Consider the following 27,764-nt stretch of genomic DNA (forward strand, 5'->3'; position numbering starts at 1 on the left):
TGAAGCCTCCAACTGTCCTTGGGGCTGAGTCATCTCATTCATATGCTTCCACTACTACTCCCATCTCTCTCATGCTTCCCACATTCCTTACTACTCCCTCAGAAGCCCTGACACATCCAGCTTCTTGTGCCAACCAATGCTGGGGTCAGGATTAGGGAGAGGAGGTGGGCTGGAGGAGGAAATAGAAGGCCTGCTTTGGGGAAGTGGGTAAGAAGGACAGGAATGGCCTTGAGTCTTCCCCTTTCTCTGGAGTAGCTATAGAACTCCCCCCACCCTCACCTGCTATGGCCCCACCCTGGGCTGGAGGGCAGCCTCACCCAGAAAGGAGTCAACAGGGTAGGAGACTCTGGGTCCTTGGACCAGCAACTAGAGGGAGTGGCAACCTGGCTCCCTGCCTTAGGACAGAGACAGGCGGTGGTGGTAAGTCAAGCCATCCCTTGGAGAACAAGCCTGGCTGGCCACTCCACCACTCCCTCTAGTGGGCATCCAGGGAAACACAAGGCTGGGCACTACCTTCTGGCTGCTGCAGGGGAGAGGTTAAATCTCCAGCCCCAGCCAAGAGATAGAATCTGGGAAGAAACTTCAGCAAGAGGCAGGTCCAGGAAGTAAAAGGCTTTTATTTATGAAGGGGAAACAAAACACAGAACAAAGGAGACACTGGGCAGAAGGAGTTACTGGGAGGAGGCCATGATACTGGAAACACCTAGGAGAAATGGAAAAGGAGACTCAGGATAAGGGAGAGGCCTCACACCCAGAGGCCTCCCTGGCACTTCCTGCCAGAGTTCCTCCTTTCAATCATCCACCCTCTGTTCTCCAGTCAGAAAGGACTATCTCAAAGACAATGAATCCCTTCAAAGGACTGGAAAGTTAGAATGCCCTAGAATACCCATTTACTTTTTGGTATCAAGCCAAGGGTGGGGAACAAAGTCCACTGTCAGAGGCCCTGCGGGTTGTCTGCCTACTTGTCCCTAGGGCCTGGGGGCCTTCCCTCCCTCCTGACCCCATGCGTGTGTTGATGCTCACTCTCAAAGTCGATCTTTTCCACAATGTTTTTGGGTTTGATGCTCTCTTCTTGACTGCAAATGAAGACCTGTCCTGCCTCATTGGAGCTCCAGCCATATTTGCTCATCCATACTTTCAATTGGTTGTCTGGAAGGGGATAGGGAGATCAGAAAGAGACTGCCACTCTACCTTCGTGGGAGCTAGAGCAATAGCAGGGACCCCCTCACAGGGGGATAAGTCCTGGAGAAGGAACATTATAAAGGGCCAGCTGGGGTCTGGGATATCCTCCCCTGCACACCCTACCTCCTAGATTGATAATCACACAGGGTCTTATATTGTCCTGTCTCATCTAAATTTTCTATCTTGAAGAAAACTATATGACCAGGGAGGGCACATATCCTGTGCTATCTTTGAAGATGAGGATGCTGATGCTATACTGTGCATAATGCATTACTGTCAGACCTCACAAAAGGTCAGGTTGAACTTGGTTTTGGTCTTCATACAGCATCAGAACCCTCAGGGGCTCTTCTCCCCAAATCTCCCTTTTCCAAGTCCTCTTGGGCCTGGCCAACTCTTCACTTCCCAATAGTTCCACTACTTGGTTTGGATTCTATGGACCTCAGCTCTCCCCAACAAGACTTTTGGCTTCCTTTTATGTTACTCTTCTTTGTTAGACTGTTAAGCTCCTCAAGGATAAGGACCATCTTTTTCTTATTTGCATCCTCAGAGCTCAGTCTTGCATGTAGTAGTCATTTAATACTTATATTATTCTGCAACCCCCTCCCCCATCATTTAACAGATAAAGGAGCATATTATAGCTATCTGTGAATTCTGGCAACCTAGGACAACAGGAACTATATGATGCCAGGGACTGGGTGTCACCCAAACTATTTTATTTAATTCCTTGTTATTAATTTAACAACAAATGTTTAGTAAGTGGTTCAAAGATGTTCAAGAAGGCCTTGCTGCTCTTGTGGACCATGAACATATAGGTTCAGCTGCATAAGGGTACAATTCCTGTGCTGCCTTCCCCAGGTCTTACCTGACAGATCTCCCAGCATTTCAGCCAGCAGCCACCGGTCAATGTGTTGGTATGTGATGCCCACAACATGGCAGATAACTGTGGGGATTGGAAAGAGAGGATCAGCAGACAATCCCCCTCCTTAGGAGTTTTCTACCTCCTCTCCCAGTCAGCCCTTCCCTGGACTTCCTCCCCAGTTTAACGATGGAGCAAGTTTTCTCACATTTTCGGACAGAATCTTCAAAGCCGGTGATGCCGTTAAGGAGAAGGAGATCCATGTTCTCATCCAAGGCATGCTGTAAAAAGGCATGAGTTAGACATGCTGCTGCTAAGCTGGAGACTATTGGATTCTCAGTTGACTTGAGTCCAATACAAATTTATGTTACAATAATCTTATATGGAGTCTCACAGAGGCAAGACAATTCTTTTACATTTCCTTAATTAACTCACCACATCCAAACCTTAAATCTCCCATGGCTCTGCCTCACTCTACCCTCAGAGAACTTTGTCTCATATTTTCAATGAAAAAATTTCAAGTCATTCACTAAGAGCTCCATCTCTTCCCCTATCTCTTAAATGTTTTCTGCCATTATTTTCTCCTTTCACTCATCTCAAGAGATGGTTTTATTCCTTGGAAAGGAAAATCTTTCTACATGCCTGAGCAACTCCATTCCTTTCTGTTATCTCTAGTAACCCAACTCTCACTCATATTCAGTTGCTTCCCTACTGCCTACAACCATAGCTATGTCCCCACCCCTCCCAAAATCCCTCACTTGAGAAGGGGGTTTAGGTTATCAGACCATCTCTATTCCAATGATTCTCACATTTGTCCAGCCCTAACCTTTCTCCTGACATCTCATTTCCTACTGATTGCTGGATATGGTTAAACTGGATTCCAGTACACTCATTATGTCCAAAACATTAGTCCTTTTTCTCCCTTCCCTATTACTATGAGGGGCACCATCTTCCTCCCAGTACCTCAGGCTCACAATCTGGATCCCTTATTCTCCCTTACTCCTCCCCAAACTTAACCTGAAAAAGGTCAATCAGTCCAGTCCTGTTATTTTTATTTTGACAGTACTTCTATTGCCCCCATCCTCCCCCTCCTCTGACATATCACTACCTGGATTCCTGCCTGGATTATTATAATGCTTTCCCAGTTGGTTTCTCTCCATTCTAATTCATTTTTTGCTCACCGATCTTCCTAATGCATTTGTCTAAGCCAATCTGCTAATCAATCAACTCCATAAGTCCTTATTGTCTTTAAGCTAAAGCAAACACTCCTGGCTTGGCTTTTTAAAAGCCAAATTTCCTGCTCTCTCAGCCCTTCTGCCCCTCCAGGGACACTGGGCTCCTGGTTATTGCTTGAACAGCACACTCTCCCACCACAAATCTGTTTCCTCAGACAGTCATTCCCCCCGCCACCCCAGCCTAAATCCCAGTCCTTAGCAGTGCCCGGCCCACAGGTCTTTGCTGATTGACTTGTCTACTAGCTTGCTTGGTTCACTTTCTGAGTCAAAGAGAAAGTGAGTGTATCTCTGCTGAGGAACAGATATTGCCAAACAAAGAGCCTTCACCCAACTCCTGAGTTTGGGAAATGACTTGGAGGGGCCTCGAGTTCAGTCCAGTTGTGATCATCACTGTACAGAACAGGGATGTGGGGTCTGGAAAGGGTGCCAGTGTAGCAGCTGGTAGCACCGACTCTGATTCTCAGATCTCACACAGTCAGGAATGACCCATAAATCTCTTCTGTCCATCTATGGCTGGGCTGGGGCAGTTGCTGACTGTATGCCTCAGGGCTGGAGGTAGAGGGATGATGGGCAGCTTACCCAGAAAGCTTGGAAGTGACAGGTCTCCAACAAGTCCCCCAAGTACAGGATCTGCCGGATAGGCTGCTCTCCTTGCTGAGATGGGGAAGCATTAAGGACAATTTCCTCTCAGGCACTAGTGGGGTGGAGGTTGGGGAGACAAATACAGTCTGAATGATCCTCAGGAGTAAACTAGCCACAAGAAGGTGGGTCTGGTCTTAGGAAAATGGACCAATTGCCAGATCCTTAGGATTGGAAAACCAATGAGAGCTAAGATCATAAAGAGAAAAATCCAATTAAGGAGCTTGGGAGCTGAGGGTAGGGGTGGGAAAGAATTCTGAAGAAAGTAATCAAGGAAGAGTCCCTCCCATCCTCCAATTTCCTGCCAGCCTCCCCCACCATAGATGGAAGGATACTCGAGCCTGGTCAATCATGCACTTGCAAAGGGTAAAGTCTGTATGGGGGAGATTGGTGAGGGCTTTCAGCAGAATCTGGGCTGTCACGGTGGTCTGGTAGAAGGCCGGGTTGAACTGGTACCTGAGGAAAGAAGGGATAGGAAGGCCTCTCAGAGGTAGCTAGCACCAGAGAACTGCCTCCATCACATGGCCTATCTCTGCAATGGAAGAGAAATTTCTTGAAGATAGGGGGACTGTTTGATTTGTCTCAGTCAGGTTCCTGTCCAGGGCAGCCCCCAAGCCACACCTGCCTCCACATCCCCTAGCATTCTCAGTATGATATGGCTGAAGGATACTTATATTTCTTTCATAAGCTAGAAGGAAATCTTTTACTCATGTTTCATGATTTTAAGTCATAGAACACTTTACTTTTTTTTTTTTCACAAGGCAATGGGGTTAAATGGCTTGCCCAAGGCCACACAGTTAGGTAATTATTAAGTGTCTGAGACCGGATTTGAACCCAGGCACTCCTGACTCCAGGGCCAGTGCTTTATCCACTGCACCACCTAGCCGCCCCTATATTTCTAATATTGATAGCTAAACACAGAATCCCCTGGGGAGGAAGGAAGAACCTCATTTTAGAGTGGGGAATGCTCCAAGTCTGAAGCTTGGCTCAGCCCCTCTCCTCATCTGGAACCCAGTTAGTTCCCTGGGCCTCATCTGGCAGAGGGGCTGATAGGATTGCATGACCTAATCCTTCTGTGTCCTGCTCTGAGATCAGCTGACAGTAAGTGGACAAAGCCTTTGACATACATCCCCTGGCAGGCTCCTGTGCCTGAGGCCAGATATCACTTGCATCAGGGGCAGGATCTGAACCTAGGACTTTGCCAGGGCAGGTTTGTCTCCAGACCTCTGAAAGGTGTCCCGTGAGGAGCAGAGGGGGATGCTGTGGACAGGCCAAAGGAGGTAGGGCATCGGGGCTGCCCACAGCTGAATGCCCAACCCCTCCTTGGCTATGCTGCAAAAAGGATCTCAGTTGGGTTAGGGATGAACAAGCCAAGCCAGGAGACTCCCTGCTGCTCTGACAAATCCCCTTGAAAAGCTGCAGAAGAATGTGTGCACCATGTCATGCTTGGCCATCAGGTCTGGGACCAGCAAAGTCGCTGGCTCTTGTGATTCATGGGGCAGACATTGCCCAAGCTGTGCCCATCCACCTAGGTACTCACAGCTTGAGCACAGCCAAATTGGCTTCCAGGTCATAGGCATTCTCCTTGGCCTGAGTCTCTACATAACGCTCCAAGGTGGCCAGGTTTTCAGGATTGTACCTGAGAGAGAAGACACAGCATTGATGAGGGACAGGACATTGGACCGTCGTAACCCCCCCCCCCCCCCCCCCAGAGGCCTTGGGAAATAGCCTCTTGTTGTGAGGATAGCTTCAGAGGATCTGGTTTCACATTTCTTCTCTTTCCCTTTCTACCTGTGTGACTCTGAGTAATGCAATCTCTCTGGGCCTCAGTTTGCTCATCTATAAAATGAGAGGGTTAGAGAATAATCCTGAAGCTGGTGCTCAGACAGCAGTTTTAAAGTTTACAAAAGTTGTGCTGGTTATCAATTACCTTGTCAAAACCCTGGGAGGCAGGGGCTGTCATCATTCCTGCTTTATAGACTAGGAAATGGAGTCACAGAGAAATGCTTTGCCCAGAGTCACCCAGGTCACCTGATGGATCTGAGACAGGATGCTGAGGCAGGCCTTTCTTTCTCCAGGTTGAGCCTCGATTATCCAGTCCAACAGTTCATCCTTTGGTAAAAAGATCTCACAACAATGCACCTCATCAAAATCTCCAGGAGTTTTCTAAGGCTTCTGGGATCAAATAAAAAACTTTTTTTTCCTTTGCTGAATGTTCTTTCATGTCATTCCCAAGGACTCTGTCCTGAACCTTCTCTTCTCCATTTCTGCATCTTCACTTCAATGGCTCCCGTGGATTCAGTCATCTCGGTACTTATCCAGCTTTAACCTACCTCTCTGCCGACCTCTGGCCTGGCGTCAGGATGGCTCATAGACATCTTCTAACTACCATTTGTCTGAAAGTTTGCTCCTCTTCCTGACTTAATCATTATTGTTGAGGACATCACCATCTTTTCCCTCCCATTCCCATAGTCAATCAGTGGTCATTTCTACCTTTATAATCTCTTGACTTTGCTCTATACTGATTCAAGCCCTCTTCATTTCATGCCTGACTACTACAGGAGCCTGCCTGGGAGAGGGAGAAGGGGTGTGCTGTCTGTTACATTCCAGTCCATCTTCCAGCTGTCAAACTGATGTCCCTACATACAAGACTGACCACACCACTCTCCTAGTCAACAAATAGCAGTTCCTTCCCACTACCGCCAGGAGCAAAAACAAAATGCAGTTCAGCAGTTACTCCCTCTCCTAACTTGACCCCCCCCTTTCCAGCTTCCCCACATCTTCACCTTCCTTCATCTCTGGGTTCCCTCTTCACCACTGCCTCTAGCTAACTTCTCACTTTCTACCAGAAGCCTTCTTCAGCCTACTTCTAGCTGCACTAGTCCCATGGAAGTTTGTGGGTAACCTGAGTTGCTCCCAAACTGTCTCCTCAAGGGCAGGGATCTATCTCTTGTCCTTCTCTGAATCTCTCAAGTCATGACATATAGATGCCCCATGACTGGCTAAAATGTTTCATAAACTGGTTCCAACCTCTTTCCAGGCTTAAGATGCATCATTTTTACCTCCTAAACCCTCCATTTTGGCTAAAGAAATATAACATGCTATCTGTTGTCCATGCTGCTGTCATGGGGCACATGTCTCATGGTCTCCAGGCCTAAGATGTCCCTTCTCACTCCTAGATTCATTCAAAGCTTAGTTCAGAGCCCACCTCCTTTAAGAGGCTTTTCCTGGTCCCTTCCACAGCTTGTGCTCCCCCTCCACACCCACCACCCTGTATTTATTTTGTAAGCTGTATGATACCAAGTAAAATATGGTCTTACTCCATGCCCCTCAAATCTTCAGCAGAATCCCCTCTCAATCCCTTCCCACTCGAGTCTGCAATCTTTCACAACTGGTTCTTTCTTTTCTTTCAGTGATCCAAGTCTCCCCATTCTTAAAATACCAGACTCTATCATCCTCTCCAATTTCAACTTCTAGAAGAAGCATTCTAGGCTGGTGGCTTCCATTCTTACTCCTCAGTCTTTCAGAATTCGGTCAAATTTTTCTCAGGCCCTGTCTTCTCCCATCACCAGCCACAGCAGGTCAGGCACTTCTCACTTCTGGCCCAGATTTTTTTCATACCTCTGCCTCTCCCAACACATCCTTCACACAGCAACTAAAGTTATTTCCCTCAAGTGTAGGTCTATGGAGTCATTCCCCTAACTCTAGTAGCTCCTTATATTCTAGAGGATAAAATATCACCCACTAGGTGTCCAATATTGTACTAAGGGGTAGAGAGAGAAAGGTAAGAAAATTCCACTTTCAAGAAGCTCACTGTTTAGTGGAAGGGATAAGAGGAAAGTGACAGTGTACAAACAAGACATATACAGAATAAATGAGATTCTTTCAAGGGGAAGGCATTAGCATGAAGGGGGACAGGGAAAAGCCTTCATGAATTAGGTGGGATTTTAGCTAAGAAGTGAAGAAAGCCAGGAAAACCAGGCATTGAGCTGAGGTGGGAGGGCATTCTGGGCCTGGGGCACAGTCAGAGAAAATACCTGGGACTATCTGGTATGAGGAACAGCCAGGAGGCCAGGGTCTCTGGACCTCATAATTGGTGGAGAGGAATAACATATAAAAGGGCCAGGTTATGAAGGGCTTTAAAAAGTCAGAGGATTTTATATTTGATCCTGGAGGTAATGGGGAGCCACTGGAGTTTACTGAATCGAAGGGGGTAAACAATCATATTTGTGCTTTAGGGAGATCAATTTGACACCCAGCCAAGGGTGACCTGGAGCAGGGAGAGACCCACCAGTAGATATATAGCATGGTTCAGGTGTGAGGTACAAGAGCTTACAGCATAGAGGTGGCAGTGTTGAAAGAGAGAACAAGATTAGAGATGTCACAAAGGTAGAATGGATGGGGTGGTGGTAAAGAGGGAGTGAGGTGAAGGTAATTTCCAGTTAACTGGGAGGATGACAATATCCTCAACAGCAAGAGGGGAAAGAAAATCAAATTTAATTTTGTTGATATAGGCTGATAGGTTAAAGTTTAAGATGGCTATAGATCATCTATGCAGCTAAGTAGCTTAGGGGATAGAGGCTGAGCCCAGAGTCAGGAAGATCATCAATTCTCCAAATTTATTGCTATTTATCTTTCATTCTTGAAGAGGACCCATGCCATCAAGGAGGTGATGCCTCGACTTTCTCCTCCAGAGCTCATTGGTCCAGTGACCAGATATGGATCAGGATCACTGGAGATGACTGCACTCCGTTAGTGGTTCTGAGCTGGATGAAGAGCCAGAAGGGGAAACTCTGAACACTCTTTGCTACACTTAATAGGGTGAGGAAATCTGTCTTGCCCTGGAGAAGGATGAGAGGGAAGGGGGGAATAGATGATAGAAGAGAGGGAAGACCGAAGGAGGAGGTAACTCAGATGCAACACATCTTTGGACAGGGGTGGGATGAAAGGGGGAAGAGAGAGAGAGGGAGAATAGAATAAATGAGAGTGGGGAGGAATAGAATGGAGGTACAACTAGTAATAGCAACTGAGGGAAAAATATTGAAGCAACTTCTCTGGTGGACTTATGATAAAGAAAGCAACTCACCCCAGAGACAGAGCCATTGGAGTCTGAACACAGACTGAAATACAATTTTTTTTTCTCTTTCTCTGTATTCTTGAGGTTTCCCATCTTTTTTTGGGGGGAGGGGGTTTATGTTTACTCTTATAACATTCCATTTACAACACTATATGGCATGGAAACAATGTAGAGACTGTCAGATAGCCCTGGGGGGGGAACTGTAGAATTTAGAGCCTTGCAAAAAATGATAAGTACACGTTACTATTGTATATAATTGGAACATAAATAAAATGTTAAAAAAAATTTCTTTTGCTACCTGGGTCTAGCTTCTTTTTCCAGTCTCTGCTTCCTCCCCAATGTCTGAAATGTTCCCTCCTACCCCACCAACATCTCCTCCTCCAAGATAGTACAACCACCTGGACAATGAAATGTCTGACTGCCACCACTGCTGGGTGCTCTTTCTCTTAAATGACCATATATATAGACAGATTTACATGTTGCCTCCTCCCAGACACAATAGAAATTCCTGAAGAGTAGGTGTTTGTATCCCTCAGGGCATCAGGCAGCCACAAGTCAGGCCCTACTCCGGTTCAGCCCCGCCCCAGCTGCTAAAGCACGGGCCCGACCATATCATCATAAACAAACCGGAGGCTTCTATCATCCCCAGGATCAAAGAGAAAATCCTCTTCAGCTTTTGAAGGCCTTTATAACCGGGTCCTCTTCCCTTCATCTTCCACCTTCCTTTGGTCTCCTGGTCTTTGCTCTCATCTTTGACCTCTGGGCACTTGTTAGCTGTCCCCCAAGCCTAGCAGATGCTCCCTCCTCACCTCTGGCACCACCGATCTCAACTAAAATGCCCCCCCTCTGCCTGGAGTCTCGAAGCCCTGACTTCACATCCACCTCGGCCACTAGCTGCGAGACCCCGGGCAAGTCACTTGGCCCCTGGCCTTACTGGAGGGGCCCCTGGCCTTCCCGCACGCTGCTGCCTCCCTGCCGGCCCTACGGCCCAAGCCCGGCTGTCCATCACCAGAAGGGGCTGCCGACTGTCAGGGGGCCACGGACTTGGAAGTCTTCAGGGAGGAGTCCCGGGCAGGAGCTTCTCCACGCCGCTTGCCCAGCTTCGTCGGGGCACTCGTCCCCTCCCCGTGCCCCCGCCCCGCCCCCGGGCGCCTCTGTGGCACCTGCCCGGGCAGCCCGGGAGCCCCGGCACCACGGGGCTCTCCCGCCGGCCTTGCGAGGCGCTGCCGGGCCTTGAGCGCCGCCGAGTTCTCAGGCCCGGCCCCCGCGGCCTCCGAGCCCGGCCCGCCCGCACCTGTCGATGCCCTTCAGCAGCTTCCCCACGTTGGCGCGCATCTGCTCGAACATCGCCATGTCTTCCTCCTTTTCGTCAGCCGCCGCGGATGTCGAGGCCGGGTCGGGAGCCGCCGCCGGAAGCGGAAGAGGCGGGGAGGACGGAACTCCTCCTTCCCCGTAGACGCCTTCGGCCGCATGGTCGTCACCCTCTTCCGCAGCGGGAGGGGGAGGCGCCGGAGGGGGCTGCTTCCGGGTCCCACGTGGCTTCCTCTTCCTGGGTCTCTCCATTCTGGCGCGTGCGCACTCTCCTCGAGGGAGCGCGGGAGCGCCAGAAGGCACCCGCGGTGTGGGAGGTGCGGAAAAGGCTTCCGGAAGCCAGTGCGCAGGCGTACCCGGGTCTCTCTCGCCTCTCCCCCCCTCCCTCTAGTGCGCCTCCCTCCCTTCCCCCTCCGAGTGGGCGGGACCAAAGCCGCTGCATTGTTGCCCCTCCCCGCCGGCTCGGTCACGTGACGCGCCGGAGAGACCCCCCCCCCCTCATGGGGTCCCCAGGGACCCGGATGCACACGTGGAAATGTCACCCCTCGGCTTCCAGGGTCCCTGTGGCTCCCGCCTCCCCCCGGGAAGGCCCCTCCCCCCCTGCAGCCTGCGAGTGTAGACCATGCTCTCCCCGGGGGGCGAGGTGGGGGTGGGGAGCGGCCACTCCATGAGCCCCGCGGGTCTCTGCTTAGGGGGTGCACGTGCGGGGCCCCGCGCCCGGCCCCCGGCGGGGAGCATGGGCCCCCCCGGCCCCTCTGGGGCCATAAGCCCGGCCAGGCCTGTTTGCATCTCCTGCCCCTCGGAGGGACTGGAGGCGCCTCGGCCCGGCCCCGCCGGCTGCCCTGGGTCCCCCGGGGCCACAGTCCCCCGGGCCTGGCTCTCCCTGGGGGGGTGAGGAGGGAGGGGCCCTCCGGGGAGGCCCGGCAGGAAGCGAGAGTGGGGGCCCCGGCGGCGGGCGGGCAGGGGAAGCAGCCGCCTGCCCTCCCTCCCACGGCTGCTGCAGGCTGGGAGCCACCGCGCGCCCAGGGCCCCCCGCAGGAGCCCCCCGCCCCCGCAGGCCGCCCCCCACCCCGGCCCCGCCATGGAGGGCGCGGACCCCGACATCGCCACCGAGGATCCCCAGGACCGCTATGAGCTGCTGCAGAGGGTGGGGGGCGGCACCTACGGGGAGGTGTTCAAGGTGAGGGCCTGCCTCGCTCCCGCTCCTCCATGGCTCTCCTAGCCCCCTCCCCAGGGTCTCCGCTCCCCTCTCCCAAGCCCTTCATCCTTTTTTCCTCCTTTACCCTAGGCCTCCCCCTTCCCCCAAAGGCCTTCATGTTTCTCTTCCCCCTCCATCTTCAGAACTTGGCTTACCCCCAGGGACTCTACCTACTCCCCTTACCCAAGGTCTTGCCCCCACAAAAAACCCTTTTTCTCCCCCTCCATCCTCCATCCTCAGTAACTTTCATCTTCCTCCCTTCATGGCCTTGACCTGTACCCCACCCTACAGCCTTCATGTTCTTCCTTCCAACCTCCATCCCCTAACCTTCCACACACACACACACACACACACACACACACACACCCCTTTCTCCAGGCCTTCAATCCACCTGTCTGGAGGATCGGTCCAGGGTTAGGGAGATAATTTTGAATTTGCTTCTTCTGAAGCGAAGCATCCGGGGAGGCTGGGGAAGATGAAGGAGGCTTCCGAAATTGTCCTTTGGTTGGTGGAGGTGGAGGGAAGGAAGCATCACCCCAGAGGCTTCCTCCCAGCTCGAATGGACTTATTTTTGAATTGCCGATCGTTGCTGGGTGGAAGAAATTTAGATTTATCCTGCCTGATCCAGGAGCAAAGAAACTTAAGATGAAAGTAAGGGAAAGAGATGGATTATCCTTCTATTTAAGAAAGAGTTATCCTAGCCATTAATATTTTTTAAAAAAATTGAAAATGAGTTTCAGGTTGGGGTAGGAAGTTCTCTTTCATACTTATTTCTCTTTCAGAGGCTGGATGACTGCTGGCTGAGGATGGGGATTTGTGTTTCAAGAAGGGCTTAGGGTTGATAGTCACTGAGGCCTGCTCTCTTTTTTCTCTCACTTCATCCTTCTATCTTGGGACCTTCTCTTAGGTGTCTGGGTTTCTGGGGGAACTCCAAGTGAGTTACCAGGAAGAGGGGACATTTATACACTCTTCTGCTCAATTGCTCAGGGTTTTTACATCTCCCCATTCCCCTCTTCCCCAGGCTCGGGACAAGGTGACAGGGGAACTGGCAGCTCTAAAAATGGTGAAGGTAGAGCCAGGTGAGGTTGAGATTTAATACTCATTGATCTTGGGATGCCTAGTCTCCACAGATACACTGACCCTTTCTCTTCCTTCAGATGATGACTTAACCACTCTCCATCGGGAAATTCTCATTGTGCGGACCTGCCGGCACCCCAACATTGTGGCCTACCATGGCAGCTACCTCTGGTCAGAGCCACCCTGCCATCTTCCTGCCCCTGCCCCCAGACTAGTTGCCCATCCCCTAGATTCACTTTCTGTACCCTGCCAGATTAATTATCCATACTCCCCAATTTCCTGACCCTTGGAACAATTCTCCAAACCCAAGACCAGTTCTTTGACCCCCCCCAGATTGGGTTTCCCCAATTTCTACACCATCCTTCAGTATCACTAGTTAGAATCTGTAACCCCTCAGACCAGATCCTTGGCTCCTGAAAGTGGATCTATTACCCCTCAGATCAACTTAAATGATTCAACTCCCCCCCCCCCCAATAGGTTCCCAACTAATCTGATGTCTCCAAACCTGAAGAGACTCAACACTATGAAAGGCTAAGGCATTTCTCTAATAAGTCTCCTAGACTCAGCCTCTCTGAGCCTGATCCTACTTTGGTTGATTCTATTCCTTCCTTTTCTCCTCATTCCTTTTCCCAGGCTTCAGAAGTTATGGATCTGCATGGAATTCTGTGGTGCTGGCTCACTCCAAGACATATACCACAGTAAGGAGTCAGAAGGAAGGAGGGTACCCTCCCCAAGTAGACATTCAGTCTACTCTAGACTTCCTTTGGTTTCCTTTAAGTCCCATCTAAAATCCTCACTTCTATATTATAATTAGCCTTTCCCACCTATTTCAGTGCTTTCCTCCCGTTAATTATCTCCTATTTATCCAGTATAGAGCTTGCTTTAATATATTTGTTTGCAAGTTGTCTCCTCCATTAGATTGGAAGCATTAGGGCAGGAATGGCCTTTTGCTTCTTTTTGTAATCTCCAGTCCTTAACACACTGTAGTAGGTGATTTATACAAGTTTACTGATTGATTAATTGATTAACTCTACCCCCCACCACTTCCACCTCCCCATCCCTTTGTCCTCATTCCTTCTGCCTCTGCCTGAGTGATGACTCGGCTCCCTGACCCCTGGGCTGGGGGGTTGGGGGGTCTGTTGCAGTGACTGGACCTCTCTCTGAGCTTCAGATTGGCTACATCTGCAGAGAGGTACTCCAGGTGAGGATGCCATTTTCCCTTTTAGTCAGGGTCACCCTGCCATCTTCCTGACCCTTACCTCATCCCTCCCCCCTTTTTCCTTCCTCCTACTTTCCCCTTTCCCTTTCCCTTTCTCTTTCCCTCCCCTTCTCTTCTTCCCTTTCCCTCTGTTTTAATTATGTATACAGTTTGTTGTATTAGGGGTTCAAGGCTCTGCTTCTGGCACTTATTGGCAAGAGCCTTAACTTCTCAGTGTTTCTGGACATTTTTAAAATTTGCACATTCCCAATCCATGCTCCCAATGTCTCAATGGCAGTCTCCTGGTCCCCCATCCAACTTCCTTTTCCCTCTAATTCCAAATTACCTCCCCTGACCCCCCCCCCCCAAAAGGAACTGCAGAAGAAGCCCCTCTCTCTCCTGTTGCCCTTGTTCTCCCCAGGGTCTGGCCTACCTGCACAATCAGGGCAAGATTCACAGAGATATCAAGGTGATTGGGGTGGGGATTCTTGGAGAGGGGTGTGGGGAGGGTAGAAGAGAGGTTCTATTGAGTTTAATCTGGAACTAAGAAGGCATTTAATAAAAATTTATTCTTGATTGAGTCTTAATTTTTCTCTCCTATCCCCCCCCCCCCCCCCCATCCAGGGAGCAAATATTCTCATCAATGACAATGGAGAGGTTAAGCTTGGTGAGTGGGACTGAGAGAGCCCAGGAGGGTGGAGTGGGAAAGGATCTGGAGAGGCAGAGGACCTACAGCTGCTGTGTTATTTCCTTCTTTCTAGCTGACTTTGGCATCTCAGCCCAAATAGGGGCTACCCTGTCTCGACGTCTCTCCTTCATTGGGACCCCTTACTGGTAAGAATCCAAGCAGGGGGATGGTGAAGGCTGATGGCTCTGGGGATTCTGAAAGCATTTGACTTTGCATCTCTCTGAGTCTCTTAGGTTTCAGATCTGTCCCACCTCATTCTGCTTGCTTCCATCTTTCCTCTGTAAGAGACTCCTATCTTTGAGTCTTCCTTTTCTCTCTGATGGTCTCTATGTCCTTGCCCCCCAGGATGGCCCCTGAAGTGGCTGCTGTGGAGTTCAAGGGAGGGTACACAGAGCTTTGTGATATCTGGTCTGTGGGGATCACAGCGATTGAAATGGCTGAACTACAGCCACCAATGTTTGATGTGCATCCTCTCAGGTATAGTTCCTGCCCCTGAACTATCTCCCAAACATCTGGCTCAGCCCCTGGGAGTCCTATCATGCTTAGACCCTGAGACACACCTACCCCCCTTGGTCTGAAGCTCTTGGGAACCTTCATCTTCACTCTGGGAGCCAACTAAGACTGTCAGAGGCTTCCCATCTTCAACTCCAGGGAATACCATTTGAACTCTTGGGATACCCTGTTCTCAACCATCTTGGAACTTCCTCTCTATTCTGAATCCTGGACTAACCCTACTCCCTAGCAGTAGCTCTAAGAGAGGAAGTTGAGGAGGAAGGAAACATTTAGTAGTGGAGTCCTGAATCCCCTCTTATCATTTCATCTCTCCTAGAGTACTTTTCCTTATGACCAAAAGTGGATATCAGCCCCCCAGACTGAAGGAGAAGGGACGATGGTGAGAGGGAGACTCTGGGCGTCGAGATGGCATTAGCAGTTTTGGGGTGGGTAGGGGAACTTCAGACTGGAATCTGAAAAACCTAGGAACTAGGGTGTTTCTCTGCTCCTTAAAGCATCTTTGACAGACATAGCCCCTGTCCTTTGCCCCACAGGTCAGCTGCCTTTCACAACTTTGTCAAAGTCACCCTCACCAAGAACCCCAAGAAACGGCCCAGTGCTGCCAAGATGCTCAATGTGAGATATGTTTCTATATGTACCCACAGTCCATTCCCCTGAATCCTTGCCTTAAAACAACTAGGCTAAACCAGAGGCAGTGGATAGATATTGTAAGTTTAAATGAACATAGCTGAGGATATCAATTTTTCTCTGCCTGCCAGTAACTTCCATCCTATAAGAGAGATACAACACATTTGCAGAACTGGAATTTGGAAGTCAAATTAGGGCTAAATATCTACATCTAGGATCCATCTGTTTAAAAGGGAATGACTGGACCCATGTGAAATGAGACCACCAAGAAGAACAGAGTAAAGGATGGAGAGAACAGGACCCCAAACAGAGCTTTGTGGGACAGCTTTGCTTTGGGAATAGGAGTGGAGTTGATGCTCCAAGAGAAGAGCTTGAGGATGAATGGTCAGAAAGGCACAAGAAGAACCAAGATAGAATGTTTTCTTGGAAACCAAGAGAGTATCCATGAGTGCCCAGGTATTGCAGAGGTCAAGAGAAAGGAGACGATTGGAATTTAGCAATGAAGAAATTGTTGGTGATCAAGGACAAGGCAATACATGAAATTTTTATTGTAGCAGACCTGTCCAAAGGTTGGAAGGCTCACCATCACTGGAGATCTTCAAGCTAAACTGGATGATCATTGGTTGGAGATGTAAGAGGAATGCTTCTGATGGCCTTCCCAGTGAAGAAGGAGAGAGAGCACAAACTAGCAATTATATATGTGATTATATTTAGCAATTATTTTTCATTGTACTATTATTATGTCAGTTATTCAGGAAGGTGCTTCTAGAATCAGCTAGCATTCAGAGGCTTTAGTTGTCAGACTTCAAGCCAGAGAAGGCTTGATTTTTATACGTGGATACAAATTTACTAAGCAGAGAGGTAGATTGTGAAAGAGGGATGATGGATACTAGGAGAATCTTCTGGCAAAGTTACTTTGAAGATAGAGACAAGAAATAAAAGAAATCCTGAGTTGTTTGTTTCTTCCCAAGAACCTCCAGAAAATCAGAGTAAAGTATGAGAAGACTGGAAATTAGGGGGGGAATGAGGACTTTCTGTTTTACTTTGGAGATAGTGGTGAGCCATTAAAATTTGCTGAGTAGGACATGACCCTAACTGATACTTCAGAAAAAAAATCACTTTGTCACCTGAGTGGAGGGGATTGGAGTTGTGGTATGGAAATGTGTTTGAAGGCTTCTCTAATAGTCCAGGTGGGGAGTGATAGTTGTGTGAGTAGAGAGAAAGAAATGGATCAGAGAAATGCAAAGGAAGATGCAGTGAGGTTTGGCAATGGATTAGATAAATGGGGCAGATGAGAAGATATCAGTGATCCCTCTCAGGACCCAAGGATGTCCCTAAACAGAGTTCCTTTTGGTAGCCTTCCTGGGGAATCTCCCTGCCCAGAACTCTTGCCCTTTAGGTTTCCCAATACCCCTCCTGGGAACTATGGACCTCTTCTAGTCTCCCCAACTCCTCCCCCTCAATGACCCTTCCCTAAGTAATCTCTGACACCCACTGAAAGATGGGCTCTTGGTGTCCCACCTTTGTGGAGAATGACTAAAGGATTCTTTCTCCTTACACAGACTTTTACATGCAGAACCCCAGTCTCAGCATTCTCAATCTCCTTTTCACATTCTAACCTTAATCCTTCTCCTCCTCCTCTAGCACCAGTTGGTGTCCCAACCAGGATTGTCTCGGAGCCTGACTTTGGAATTGTTGGAGAAACTGAGAAACCCAGGGAAGACCCCTTTGGGGGGTGAGAGTGAGGAGGAAGAACATGAGGTGAGAAGGGTACCAGATATAGACATGGGTGGGTGGAAAGTACAGACTACTTCATTTAGGCAGATGCTACTGTAACACCAACTTGAAAAGTTTACTCCTCCCTTAGAGACCACAGTATTGTACTAAGTGGGAATAGAATTAGTTAGGCATTCAAGTATGGCATTTCAGGAAACTTTGGAAAAAGTTACATATACTGATACAAATCAAAATGAGCAAACCAGAACATTGGACACAGTAACAGCAATATTTCTGTGATGATCATCTGTGAAAAATTTAGCTACTCTACTCAATACAAAGATCTAAGACAATTCCAAAGCACTTATGATGAAAAAATGCTACCCACCCCCAGGAAAAAGAACTCTGATGGACTCCGAAAGCAGATTGAAGCATACTTTTATTTTTTTAGATTTTTGCAAGGCAGTGGGGTTAAATGGCTTGCCCAAGGCCACATGGCTAGGTAATTATTGTGTCTGAGGTCAGATTTGAACTCAGGTACTCCTGACTCCAGGGCTGGTGCTCTACCACTGCACCACCTAGCTGCCCCTGAAGCATACTTTTAAAAAAAACCCCTCTCTCTCTCTCTGCATATGTATATATATGTATATATATATATATACATATATATACATATATATATTATATATCCATCTATCATCTGTCTATTAGTTTTGTCTAACCTCACCCTACCTCAGCATCCGAAGTTCCAGGTTTCTCCATACCTCTTCTCCTTCCAGTGTAAACTCTGTTATTCTTCATATCCATGACTGAATATTCCTTTCACATCTTTTTCTTTCCCTAAGGCTTTCCATTTCATTCAGCAATGTTCATTTGGGATTGTACCTCTTTATTTTTGGAAAGGTCTCTGGGCCCAATCCAACATTCTCTAGGGCTCTTCTCCTCTCTCTTTCTGAGCTTCCCCAGCTTTCTGGAATAAATCTATTCCTCTGGACCTGGATTCTCTCCTGATCTGGAGGGTAATCAAAGTCTCTGAGATAAGGCCTCCTTAGCAGATGTCTAATCAAAGTCTCTGAGATAAGGCCTCCTTAGCAGACGTCTCCATGTAGGGGATGGATGCCTACTTATTGGAGAAGTAGATTCAAGAAGGAATTCATTTGGACTATTGAAGTTTTCTCCAGCTTTGGGATTCTGGGATAACTGGAGTTGGAGGTTGGGGTGAAGGAGAAAAAGAAGGAGAAGTCAGAGATACCTCAAAGATGAGCCTTGGTGGCTAGGAGGATGATGGTGTGCTTGTGTGAAGAAAGGAAGGAAGTTTGGAGGCCCTGGTCTATTTGAGGGGTAGGGCTAGGGCAGGAAAGATGATGAATACAGTTTGGATGTACATGAGGTGTTAGAAGAGCTCCCTACAGGTAGGTAGAGATGTGGGGTTGGAAATAGGACTATTTATAGACTGCTGCTAAGCATATTTATTTACATAGGTTTCCTCTTGCCCTCCCTCCCAGCTCTTTGTTATTGTTGTTGATGTTCTTTTTAATATTTTACTTTTTCTAAGCAATTTTACTTATTTTTTAAAATGATGAGTTCCAATTTCTCTACCTTTCTCCTTCCCTTTTTCCCTCTCTGAGAAGGCAAGTAATTCAGTATAGGTTATACATGTGCAGTCATGCAAAATATATTTTTGACTATAAGACCAAGTTTTTCTTTGAGGCTTTGCTATTTTGACATTGTCATCTTCTGATTTTGTATTTTGATCTTCACTGTCACCGTAGTAACTTTCTATGGTCAGTTCTTTTTTGTTGTAGTTTACTCATTTTTTCAGCCTATTTCTTTGCTTTTGACTTTATGTTAAAATTGGGCTCTTCTCCCTGGGTGGAGGGAGCCCTGTCCCAAGCTTCAGGTTTTTTTCTGCTGCTGTTTTCAGAGTTAATTCTGAGCATCTGTAAGTTTTCAATTCTTCCAAGATGGTTTGATCAAAGAAGATTCTGCTTTTTTGGCTTGTGGTTTTGAAGGTGAATAACCACAAATACTCTTTTCCATACTGGAAGTGTGACTAGGATCTTCACTCCAGTGAGTGCTCCTCCATGCCTAGGGCCTGTGATTTGGAACTGTATATGGATAATACAACAGAGTCTTGTTCCCAATGCTAGCACAGGGTCCCCTGTTATCTCCTTCTAACCAGTTGTCTGACTCCCTTACCTTTTGTGGAGTGATAACTCCCTAAGTCACTGCTTCTGATTCAGTTGCCCAAAAGGCCTTTCTGCTGGCTTGCTGGGATGCAGCCTATGTTAGTGTGGTCTCTTATTTCATGCTTATACCAGTGAAATAGACCTTCCCTGCTGACTTCCTAAGGTGTCTTGGACTGGAAAATTGTTTCATCCTCTCATTTTGTTGGTTCTGCTGCTCCAGAATTCATTTTGACTCATTATTTTAACACTATTTGGAGGGGAACTTGTGAGAACTCAAGCCAGTCCCTTCCTTTACTCTGCCATCTTGCCTCTATCTCTCCCATAAGCAGTTGACCGGAGTCAAAGACTATTTGTATTTTCATAACTCACTGTATAATTCCATATTGGTTTCCAAAAAATGATTGAATTGTTTCAGGACTTTACTAGTAACACATAGTAACACTTCTTTAATCACATCTCCATCAGCATCAAGTTATATCAACTTTTATAATCTTTGCCAATTATATAGGGATCAGGGAATCAAAGAATTGTCTTTATTAGAGATTGTGAATTTTTTTTACATAATTGTTGATAATTTGTGTTTCTTATTTTGGGGACTTCCTTTTCATATTTTTGATCACTTATCTGTGGGAGAATAGCATTTTACTCTTATCTAAAATCTAGAAGAAACAGACACATTTATATCAGATTTTTGTCAGAAATGTTTAACAACAACCAAAAAAAAAATTTCCCAAGTTGCCATGTTTTGTATTTATTTCTTTTCATTTGGAAAAAGCTTCCATTTTTTATATCATCAGATTCACTTATTTGGTCTTGATTTTCTAAAAATCATGGATTAATAAGAATATATCCTGTCTCCACAGTTGTGAAGGATTATTCCCATTTTTCTAATGGGATGCCCATGTTCACAAAGATAAGGAATGTGAAATAGAATACTTGAAATCAGGGACAGTGGAATACACTGGTACTGTATTTAAGAATGAGGAACAGTTCAGGGATTCAGTTTCCCTTTCTGTAAAAAGAAGCAGAGTTAGACAGTTTTTAAGGCCCTTTCAGATCCAAGCCTTCCATCTTGCTCTTTCTTCTTATGACCTTATTTCCAATTCATTGTTCTTTTACTCTGAGAACATTTGGATCTTATCTGTGTCTTATCTGTTCCAGATCTTTGTCTTCCCCTACTTTTCCATCTTCTGTCCTGGATATATCCATAAAGAACAAACATTCATGAAGCTGAGGACTACCTGTCTCAGTGGACCCATGGCCATGACTTCCAAATCTGTGGCCATCCTAGGGTTTCTTGATTGGTTTGAGGAGGGGTGGCATTGACTCCTCTCTCCCCATCTTGTCTTTCTCTACACAGCAGCCTCCTGCCGTTCCAAGGAGGATCCATTCCACTCACCGAGCTGGCTCCTTGGGCATCCCTAGCCTGGATTCTGGCTGTGAGTATAGAGAACCTCTGAGACCCAACTTCTCCAGCCCAGATCATTTAAATCTTGAGATGCTTAAATTCTGACTCCCAGTACCTCTAGAAACTAGAGTCTAGTCCCCAAATTATTTTTTATTGCCCAAGTTCTCATCTCTTCCACTTGAAGCCTAGAAACCACAGCTGTGACACCCTAAACCATGTCCTGCCACAAACCCCACCCCAAGTCAGAAACCTAAGATCCTACAAATGGGCAGCCAGAATCCCATGCCCAACCCCCCACCCCCATTTCATCCCAACTTTCTGAAAACCCTAGATCTGTTCACTTCCTCATAACTGCCACCTCTTCACCAGGCCAGCACATGAAATTCAGACCACTGTGTTCAAAGAAGCTTGGAACTCAAAAAGACAATGTGAGAACTACCCCACCCCCACTCCAGTTATTTTCTCCTTCTCTAACTCCTTTCTCTACCCTGAAACTTCTACTTTTCCCAAATCCCTTTCCTCAAGATTTCCTTCCTTTGCTTCTCTTGAGATCTCCATCCTCTTAATCCACTAATCTCTCTTTCCCTCAATCAGTCATTCAAAAAGCAGTGAAGTACTTGTGTCCTCAGATACTGTGCTAGATACTGGTAATATGAAGATGAGAGGGAAGAGCTTACAATTTAACAAGGGAAAATCCCATTATTTTTCCTCTCCCAGACTTCTGGCCAAGCCTCAGACACTAGGAGTTGGGACAGCATCCCTAGAAGCAACAGGTGAGGCAAACCTAGCAGTGGGCAGATTTATGAGGGAGAGAGGAATGGAGGGGGACCTTGGAGGAGCCAGGAGAGATGAAGGATTGGGGGAAGATGACAAAGAGACTTGAAGAAACAAAAAAGGAGGGATAACAAGAAACTGGGGGAGATGGATTGAGAAGAAGGGAGACTGGGCAGGTCAGAGAGAGGGACAGATTAATACTGGAAGGGACTGAACGGAAGGCAAAGAGAGGTTGGCACTGAAGAGATGGATGGGAACAGAAAAATAGCTGGAGGGAAGGAGAATCTCTGGGAGGTTCAGTCTTTGCTTTTTTCTTCTTAGGGACCAGTCTGATGACTCAGAAAATGATTATGATGATGTGGACATGTGAGCCAATCCTAGCCCTTCTAGACACTCTTCCCAATATTCTAGCTTCAACTTCCCCATCTCTCAATCCTCTGTTCCCTAAACCCCCAAAGATAAAGTGATACCAAATCATCTTGACTCTAAATTCCTGTTTCAGCCCAACTCCGGCAGTGGATGTTCCTCCCCCGCTACCTCCCAAGGTGAGACCATGGGGACACATGGGAACTAGGATTCCAAGGTCTTTGGTGACAGGAATGATTGAATCTTCAAGGGCCTGAAATTCAGTATGATGGGGTTTCTTAGTGGATATTGGGATCCCTCCAGAGATGGGTACTTGACTCACTTTCCTCTGGGCCACTGTCCAAGTCAGAGAGTGGGAAGGGAAAAGGAAGAGAATTCTTCACATGCCTCACTGGAGTGCCTTCCTACCTCTCCTTGCAGTCCAAGTTCCGGACCCCATCAGATGAGGGTCCTGGGGATGATGGTCGGCTGAGCCCTGGTGTCTTGGTTAGATGCTCCAGTGGACCTCCTCCCCGTACACCCCGCCCAGGGCCCCCTCTGGCTCCCCGAAGTCCCCACCTCTCTGCTCGATCAGGTAACTGGGGTGAGGTGGGATAATAAATTAGGGGAAGGAACTTCCCATCTGGGGATCTGGACCACCTGATGCTGATGAAGCAGCAGATGTACCAGGAGGCAGAGGATCCTTACTGGGACACTTACTTACTAGCCATGTGACCATGAACAAATCACTTAACCCATCTAGGCCTCATCTTCATCTGTTTTCTCATCTGCAAAATGCAGCTAACAGTTGGAGTACTTAATCTATCAGGATTCCTCCTATAGGTACATTCTAGAAGTAGAATCAAGTACAGATGCTTTTGTTTGACCTTTAAAGCCCGTCACCACCACCATCCTGCTTTGGAGCTGGCCTGTAGTTCATTCACTGTGTCCATGCTTCAGCACAATCTCTAGCCCCTCCCCTCCCCCCAAGCACACTAACACACATAGACATACCCAGAAGGTACTTCCTCATTTAGACTCCCTAGTCGCTTTTAAAGGTCAACTTAGGCACCACTTTCTAAATGAAGCCTCTCCTTATTCTCTACTCCCACAGCTTGTCTCTCCCCTGCCAAATTCTCTTTTAATTTTCATAAGTATGAATGCTTCCTTTTCCTTCTGATAGAAAGTATTGGGGAAGGAACTATTTCTTTTTTTTTCCTTTTTCTTTCTCTGTCTGACACAGAGTATGTGCTTAAAAAATATTTGTTGAGTAAAATGAGATAACATGTAAAGTGCTTTGTTGATCTCAAAAGTGCTATTTTAAGTCTTAGCTATTATTTATATATGTCTTTACATTTTGTATTTTTATTGTTTTTACAAGGCAGTGGGGTTAAGTGACTTGCCCAAGGTCATACAGTATTAAGTGTCTGAGGCTGGATTTGAACTCAGGTCCTCCTGACTCCAGGACTGGTGCCTATCCACTACATCACCCAGTTACCCCTATTATTATTTTTATTAAGAAATAATATATGTAAAGCTTTGTACATCCCTGAAAGTGATATATAAATATCAGGGATTATTATCTTTTCAGACCCCTCTCTGTGGAGTCCATCCCTCTCCAGGTCCAGTCAGCCCCCCATTTTGCCTCCTAAGAAAGAGAAAAGGAAAAAGGTGAGAACCTCTGAAATCTATGACTTGGAGGAGGGGGAGAGACTGAATCAGAGAAGGACCTTGTCTAGAATGACTGGGTTCAGAAGATCCGTGACCTTGATCCCTCCTCCCCCCTTGTTTAGGGGTAGTGGGAGGAGGGGGTTTCCTTTGTTGTTTACCTCCCAGGATCCTCACGATTGTGTCTCCTCCTCACTGTGTCTAGGATTGTGCCCTCCTGGTGAAAGTGTTTAATGGCTGTCCTCTCCATACCAGCAGTACTGCAGCCTGGACACATCCTACGACCAAGGGTGAGGGCACCAGGGTTGGGTTGGAGGTGGGCAAGGGATTCTGGACTCTTAAAATGCTAGGCTTATAAATGTCAGCACCAGGAAAGGATCTAAGAGACCCTGGGAAAAGAGAGGCCTAGAATGGAAGGAACTTGCTTAAAGGTTTCACACACAGAGTGGGGTAAGGATATACCTGGGTGGGGTTGAATGGGGGAGGATGAAAGAGGGGAGTTGAGGTTTAAGTTTGAAGAGTCTCAAGGATGGAGGCTCAAACAGCCTGTATCTCCTTTTTTTTTTTCCTGCTCGATCAGACCAGCACTTGCTCTTGGGGGCAGAGGAGGGCATCTTCATCCTGAACCGAAATGACCAGGAAGCCATGTTGGAGATGGTGAGTTTGGTAGAGATCTGCTTAGGAGGATAATGAATGGAATAAGGAAAAATTAAAGACCCTCTTCTCTTTTCTCTCATCTATCCTTAGCTTTTCCCCAGTCGGACAACTTGGATTTATTCTATCAATAATGTCCTGATGTCTCTGTCAGGTTTGTATGGGAAAGGGGGAGAGGAGGGGAGAGGGAATATGATGAGATACTGGTTGAAAGGAGGAGATGGGCAACAGACTGGGGGATATGAGGGAGATGGGGGCCTGAGACAGCCATAGGGGAGTGAGAAGAGTGAGGGAGACCCCATAGAGGGTTCTGATGGAGGGGGCATCCTCCAGATCCTCACTCTCACCTATTGCAGGAAAGACCCCCCAATTGTACTCACATAGCCTCTTGGGATTGCTGGATCGGAAGGAGACAAGAACAGGTGGACCCATTGCCCACATCACACCCCACCGTCTTCTGCCCAGGTCTTATCATCTTCCCAGCATCACTCTTGGAAACTTTTCTCCCCATAAAGACACTCCCTAATCTCATCTTCCCTCCCCTACTTCCTCAGGAGGAATGTGGTATCCACCAAAATCCAGGACACTCGGGGTTGCCGTGCCTGTTGTGTGGGTGAGTGAACCCCAAAAGCTTAGGAATGGTTCTTAGGATGCTAGTGGAAAAGGGGATAGATATCTGAGTTCTAGTCATCTAGTCATGCAAACCTCAGTGGGTGGGTTCAGGGACTCAGGCTTGGAATTCCTTGGGGCATCCTCTTGGGCAGGGGTAGTGTCTTAGGGATTCCCAGTCATAGGATGCTAGGAGGTGATGAAGGGACTGATCACATTTGCGTGAGATGATTTGGGGTCCCCCTGGGGGAAGCTTGGCAGAGGGAGCAGAACAGAGAGTGATGACTTGTGGGCAGGCGGAAGAGATGCAGGGTGTCTGAGGATCTCCATTAGAGGGGTCTCAGCTGGCGGAGGGTGTCTCGGGGCCCCAGAGTCACGGCACCTCACTCTGCAGCCGAGAGCCCCAGTTCTGGGGGTCCGTTCCTGTGCGCCGCCATGGAGGCTGCGGCAATCCTGCTGCAGTGGTACCCGCCCATGGAGAAGTTCATGCTTATCAGGGTATGTGGGGCCCAGAGGGCCACTTCTGAGGGGTGGGGGGCCCCGGGGCCCTCCCACGCCTGTTCTGTGCCCTGGTCCGGGGGGGGGGGGCGGGGACCCGCGCTCTGGGAGCTCCGCCCACTGCTCCTTCAAACACGCCCCCATTCGAAGCCCGCACTCCTATTGGCCGCTGAATGGAGGTCTTGTCTCCCGTTGGTTAGACCAGCAAAGCCCCGCCCCTCGGGAGGTTCGGCCCTCCCAGCTCCCGGTAGTCCCACCCCACGCGTGGTGCGTGTTGCCATTGGTGGGTGGCTGGAAGCCACGCCCCTCTCCCTCCTTCCATGCAGCAGGTCCCCTTCCCGCTGCCGTCCCCGCTCCGAGTGTTTTCCTTGCTGGCGGCGCCCGGGCCCGAGCTCCCGGCCGTGTGCGTGGACGTGAGCCCGGGGCCTGCAGGATCCGTGTGCTTTCACAACGTCCGCCTCGGGCCCCTCTCCAGCTGGTTTGGGACCACCGGCGGCAGTAAGGGTGGGAGCCGGGGAAGGGGGCGGGGCCTCGGGGACGGGGCGGGGCCTCGAGGAGCTGGAGGTGGGGGGAAGGCGGGCCTCAGCGAATGATTGGGGGCTGAAGGAAGGGTGGGCCCTGGGGGCGGGGCCTCGGTGAGGGCGGGGCCTCGGTGAGGGGCGGGGCCTGAGAGCTCTCTTTGCTCCCCACTTGCAGTCCAGAGTGAGGGTCCCGTGCAGGTGACCCAGCTGGCAGACGACCTGGTCCTGGTGCTGCTAAACGGTTAATGGAGCCCCCCTTGGGATTCCACCTCCTTCCTGCTCCTCCAACCCACTGAAAATTGGGGTGTTCGCCCTTTAAACTCCAGACTTCTGTCTTCCCCGACCCCGAGAGACCTTGACCAGTCCTGCCCAGGCCCCCCAGACTGTTCCGATCTCCCTTGAGCGGCTCCTGACCCCGGGGATGATCTTCTCATTCTCCAGTCCCTTGAGAACCCCTCGACTCTCATATAACACCCCCCCCCCCCAGGACCTCTCCCCGACTGAACCTGCCTTCCCTAACTCACCTTACAACCATCCTGGACCTTCTCCCTCACACTCCTTCCTATTCCCTGAGTCTTCAGGACCAACCTCCTGAGAATGCCCAGAACCCCATTATCCCTCCCAGGGCCCTTATTTAGTCCCACCCAACCCTCCCTTCATTCCTATCCCTAAGAACCCCTGTTCTTCCTAAGCCCAACCTTATGACCTTTTTCTTTTTTATCCATGAAGGGAGCCTGAAGCTGGTGACTAGGGAGGGGACTCCAGTTCGGGGGCTGAGAGCCCCAGAGCTCCCCCTCAGTGAATCCGTGGAGGCTGTGGGTATGTAGGGTGAGGGGGAGATGAGGCTTGGAGGTCTCTAGGAGTGAGTATCCCATTGGTGGGTGCTAACCAAAATCCTTCCCCTTCCCACTCCCACTCCAGCCCTGGTTGGCGGCAGGATCCAGGTCTTTTGGAAACATGGTGTGCAGGTGTGGGCTCTGGGCTCTGACCAGGTGAGATACTCTTTGCTCCTCAGAGCATCTTGCTCAGCTGCCAACACACCCACAAATTCCCCAGAAGGAGTCATAAGACCCTGGGTTCTAGTTCTGACTTTGCCCCTTGTTTGCTATGATCTTGGGTAAGCTCCTTCCCCTGTCTAGGCCTCAGTTTTCCCATCTGTGATAAGGGAGAGGGTGTTGGGCTAGAGGACATCCAAAGGATCCCATACAGGATCTGAAATGTGTGTGAACTGCACCAACCAGTTTCCTCTTTATACAGCTTCTGCAGGAACTAAGAGACCCTTCTCTTACCTTTCGCCTGCTGGGATCTCCAAGGTGAGAAGGGAGGGTGCTGAGAGCAACAAGTTGGGGTGGGCAGGTTTGGCAGGCCCTTCCTAACATTCAGTCTCTATGTGTACCTCCAAATTCCCTAGGCCTGTGGTGGTGGAGACGCGCCCTGCCAATGACCCCAATGCTCCCAGCAATCTGTACATTCAGGAGTGAAGCCTGGAGTTGGCTGATCCAAAACTGAGATCTTTGTCCACACCCAGACTCACATGACTGTTTCCAATAAATGTGATTCTTTCCTATCACCTATTGTGTCTGTCCTTCTGCTTGAGAGAAATGACCACAGTGATTCCTCAGCTTCAGTTCCCTTCCATCTCTGGGACCACAAGGATAGTACTCTTAGAGCTCTTGGAGTCAGGATTTTTAATTTCTCAGGTGATTCCAGAATCTCTGAATAGTTCTACCCTCAATCTCCTGTCCCAGAATGCTTCCACATCACACCCCAAGTCATAGAAC

General features: G+C 48.6%; 2 protein-coding genes across 3 annotated transcripts; one reads left to right on the top strand and one right to left on the bottom strand.

Moving 5' to 3' along the window:
- Positions 1 to 599: 599 nt before the first annotated feature.
- Positions 600 to 10,697, bottom strand: EIF3K (eukaryotic translation initiation factor 3 subunit K). Its single transcript, XM_074219031.1, has 8 exons — positions 10,284 to 10,697; positions 5,453 to 5,551; positions 4,248 to 4,368; positions 3,853 to 3,927; positions 2,247 to 2,319; positions 2,045 to 2,122; positions 1,024 to 1,149; positions 600 to 703 (listed from the first exon to the last, which is right to left on the bottom strand). The coding sequence occupies exons 1-8, from the start codon at positions 10,550 to 10,552 to the stop codon at positions 672 to 674; spliced, it is 873 nt and encodes a 290-aa protein (XP_074075132.1). The 5' UTR covers positions 10,553 to 10,697; the 3' UTR covers positions 600 to 671.
- A 344-nt stretch (positions 10,698 to 11,041) lies between these two features.
- Positions 11,042 to 27,571, top strand: MAP4K1 (mitogen-activated protein kinase kinase kinase kinase 1). Of its 2 annotated transcripts, none has more exons than XM_074219029.1 (31): positions 11,042 to 11,480; positions 12,520 to 12,577; positions 12,656 to 12,746; positions 13,209 to 13,273; positions 13,721 to 13,776; positions 14,195 to 14,242; positions 14,398 to 14,440; positions 14,535 to 14,607; positions 14,807 to 14,938; positions 15,291 to 15,353; positions 15,508 to 15,589; positions 17,246 to 17,362; positions 20,867 to 20,945; positions 21,284 to 21,342; positions 21,632 to 21,687; positions 22,010 to 22,054; positions 22,191 to 22,233; positions 22,475 to 22,628; positions 23,625 to 23,704; positions 23,907 to 23,991; positions 24,282 to 24,358; positions 24,449 to 24,509; positions 24,712 to 24,820; positions 24,910 to 24,968; positions 25,359 to 25,462; positions 25,789 to 25,966; positions 26,159 to 26,224; positions 26,713 to 26,802; positions 26,905 to 26,975; positions 27,241 to 27,296; positions 27,395 to 27,571. In XM_074219029.1, the coding sequence occupies exons 1-31, from the start codon at positions 11,382 to 11,384 to the stop codon at positions 27,462 to 27,464; spliced, it is 2,469 nt and encodes an 822-aa protein (XP_074075130.1). In that variant the 5' UTR covers positions 11,042 to 11,381; the 3' UTR covers positions 27,465 to 27,571. The 2 variants fall into 2 exon arrangements, with proteins under 2 accessions (XP_074075130.1, XP_074075131.1); XM_074219030.1 differs by having other exon boundaries at positions 25,789 to 25,960.
- The last annotated feature ends 193 nt before the right edge of the window (positions 27,572 to 27,764 follow it).

This window comes from Macrotis lagotis, chromosome 1, assembly GCF_037893015.1.
Source record: "Macrotis lagotis isolate mMagLag1 chromosome 1, bilby.v1.9.chrom.fasta, whole genome shotgun sequence".
In the NCBI taxonomy this organism is placed as follows: Eukaryota; Metazoa; Chordata; class Mammalia; order Peramelemorphia; family Peramelidae; genus Macrotis; species Macrotis lagotis.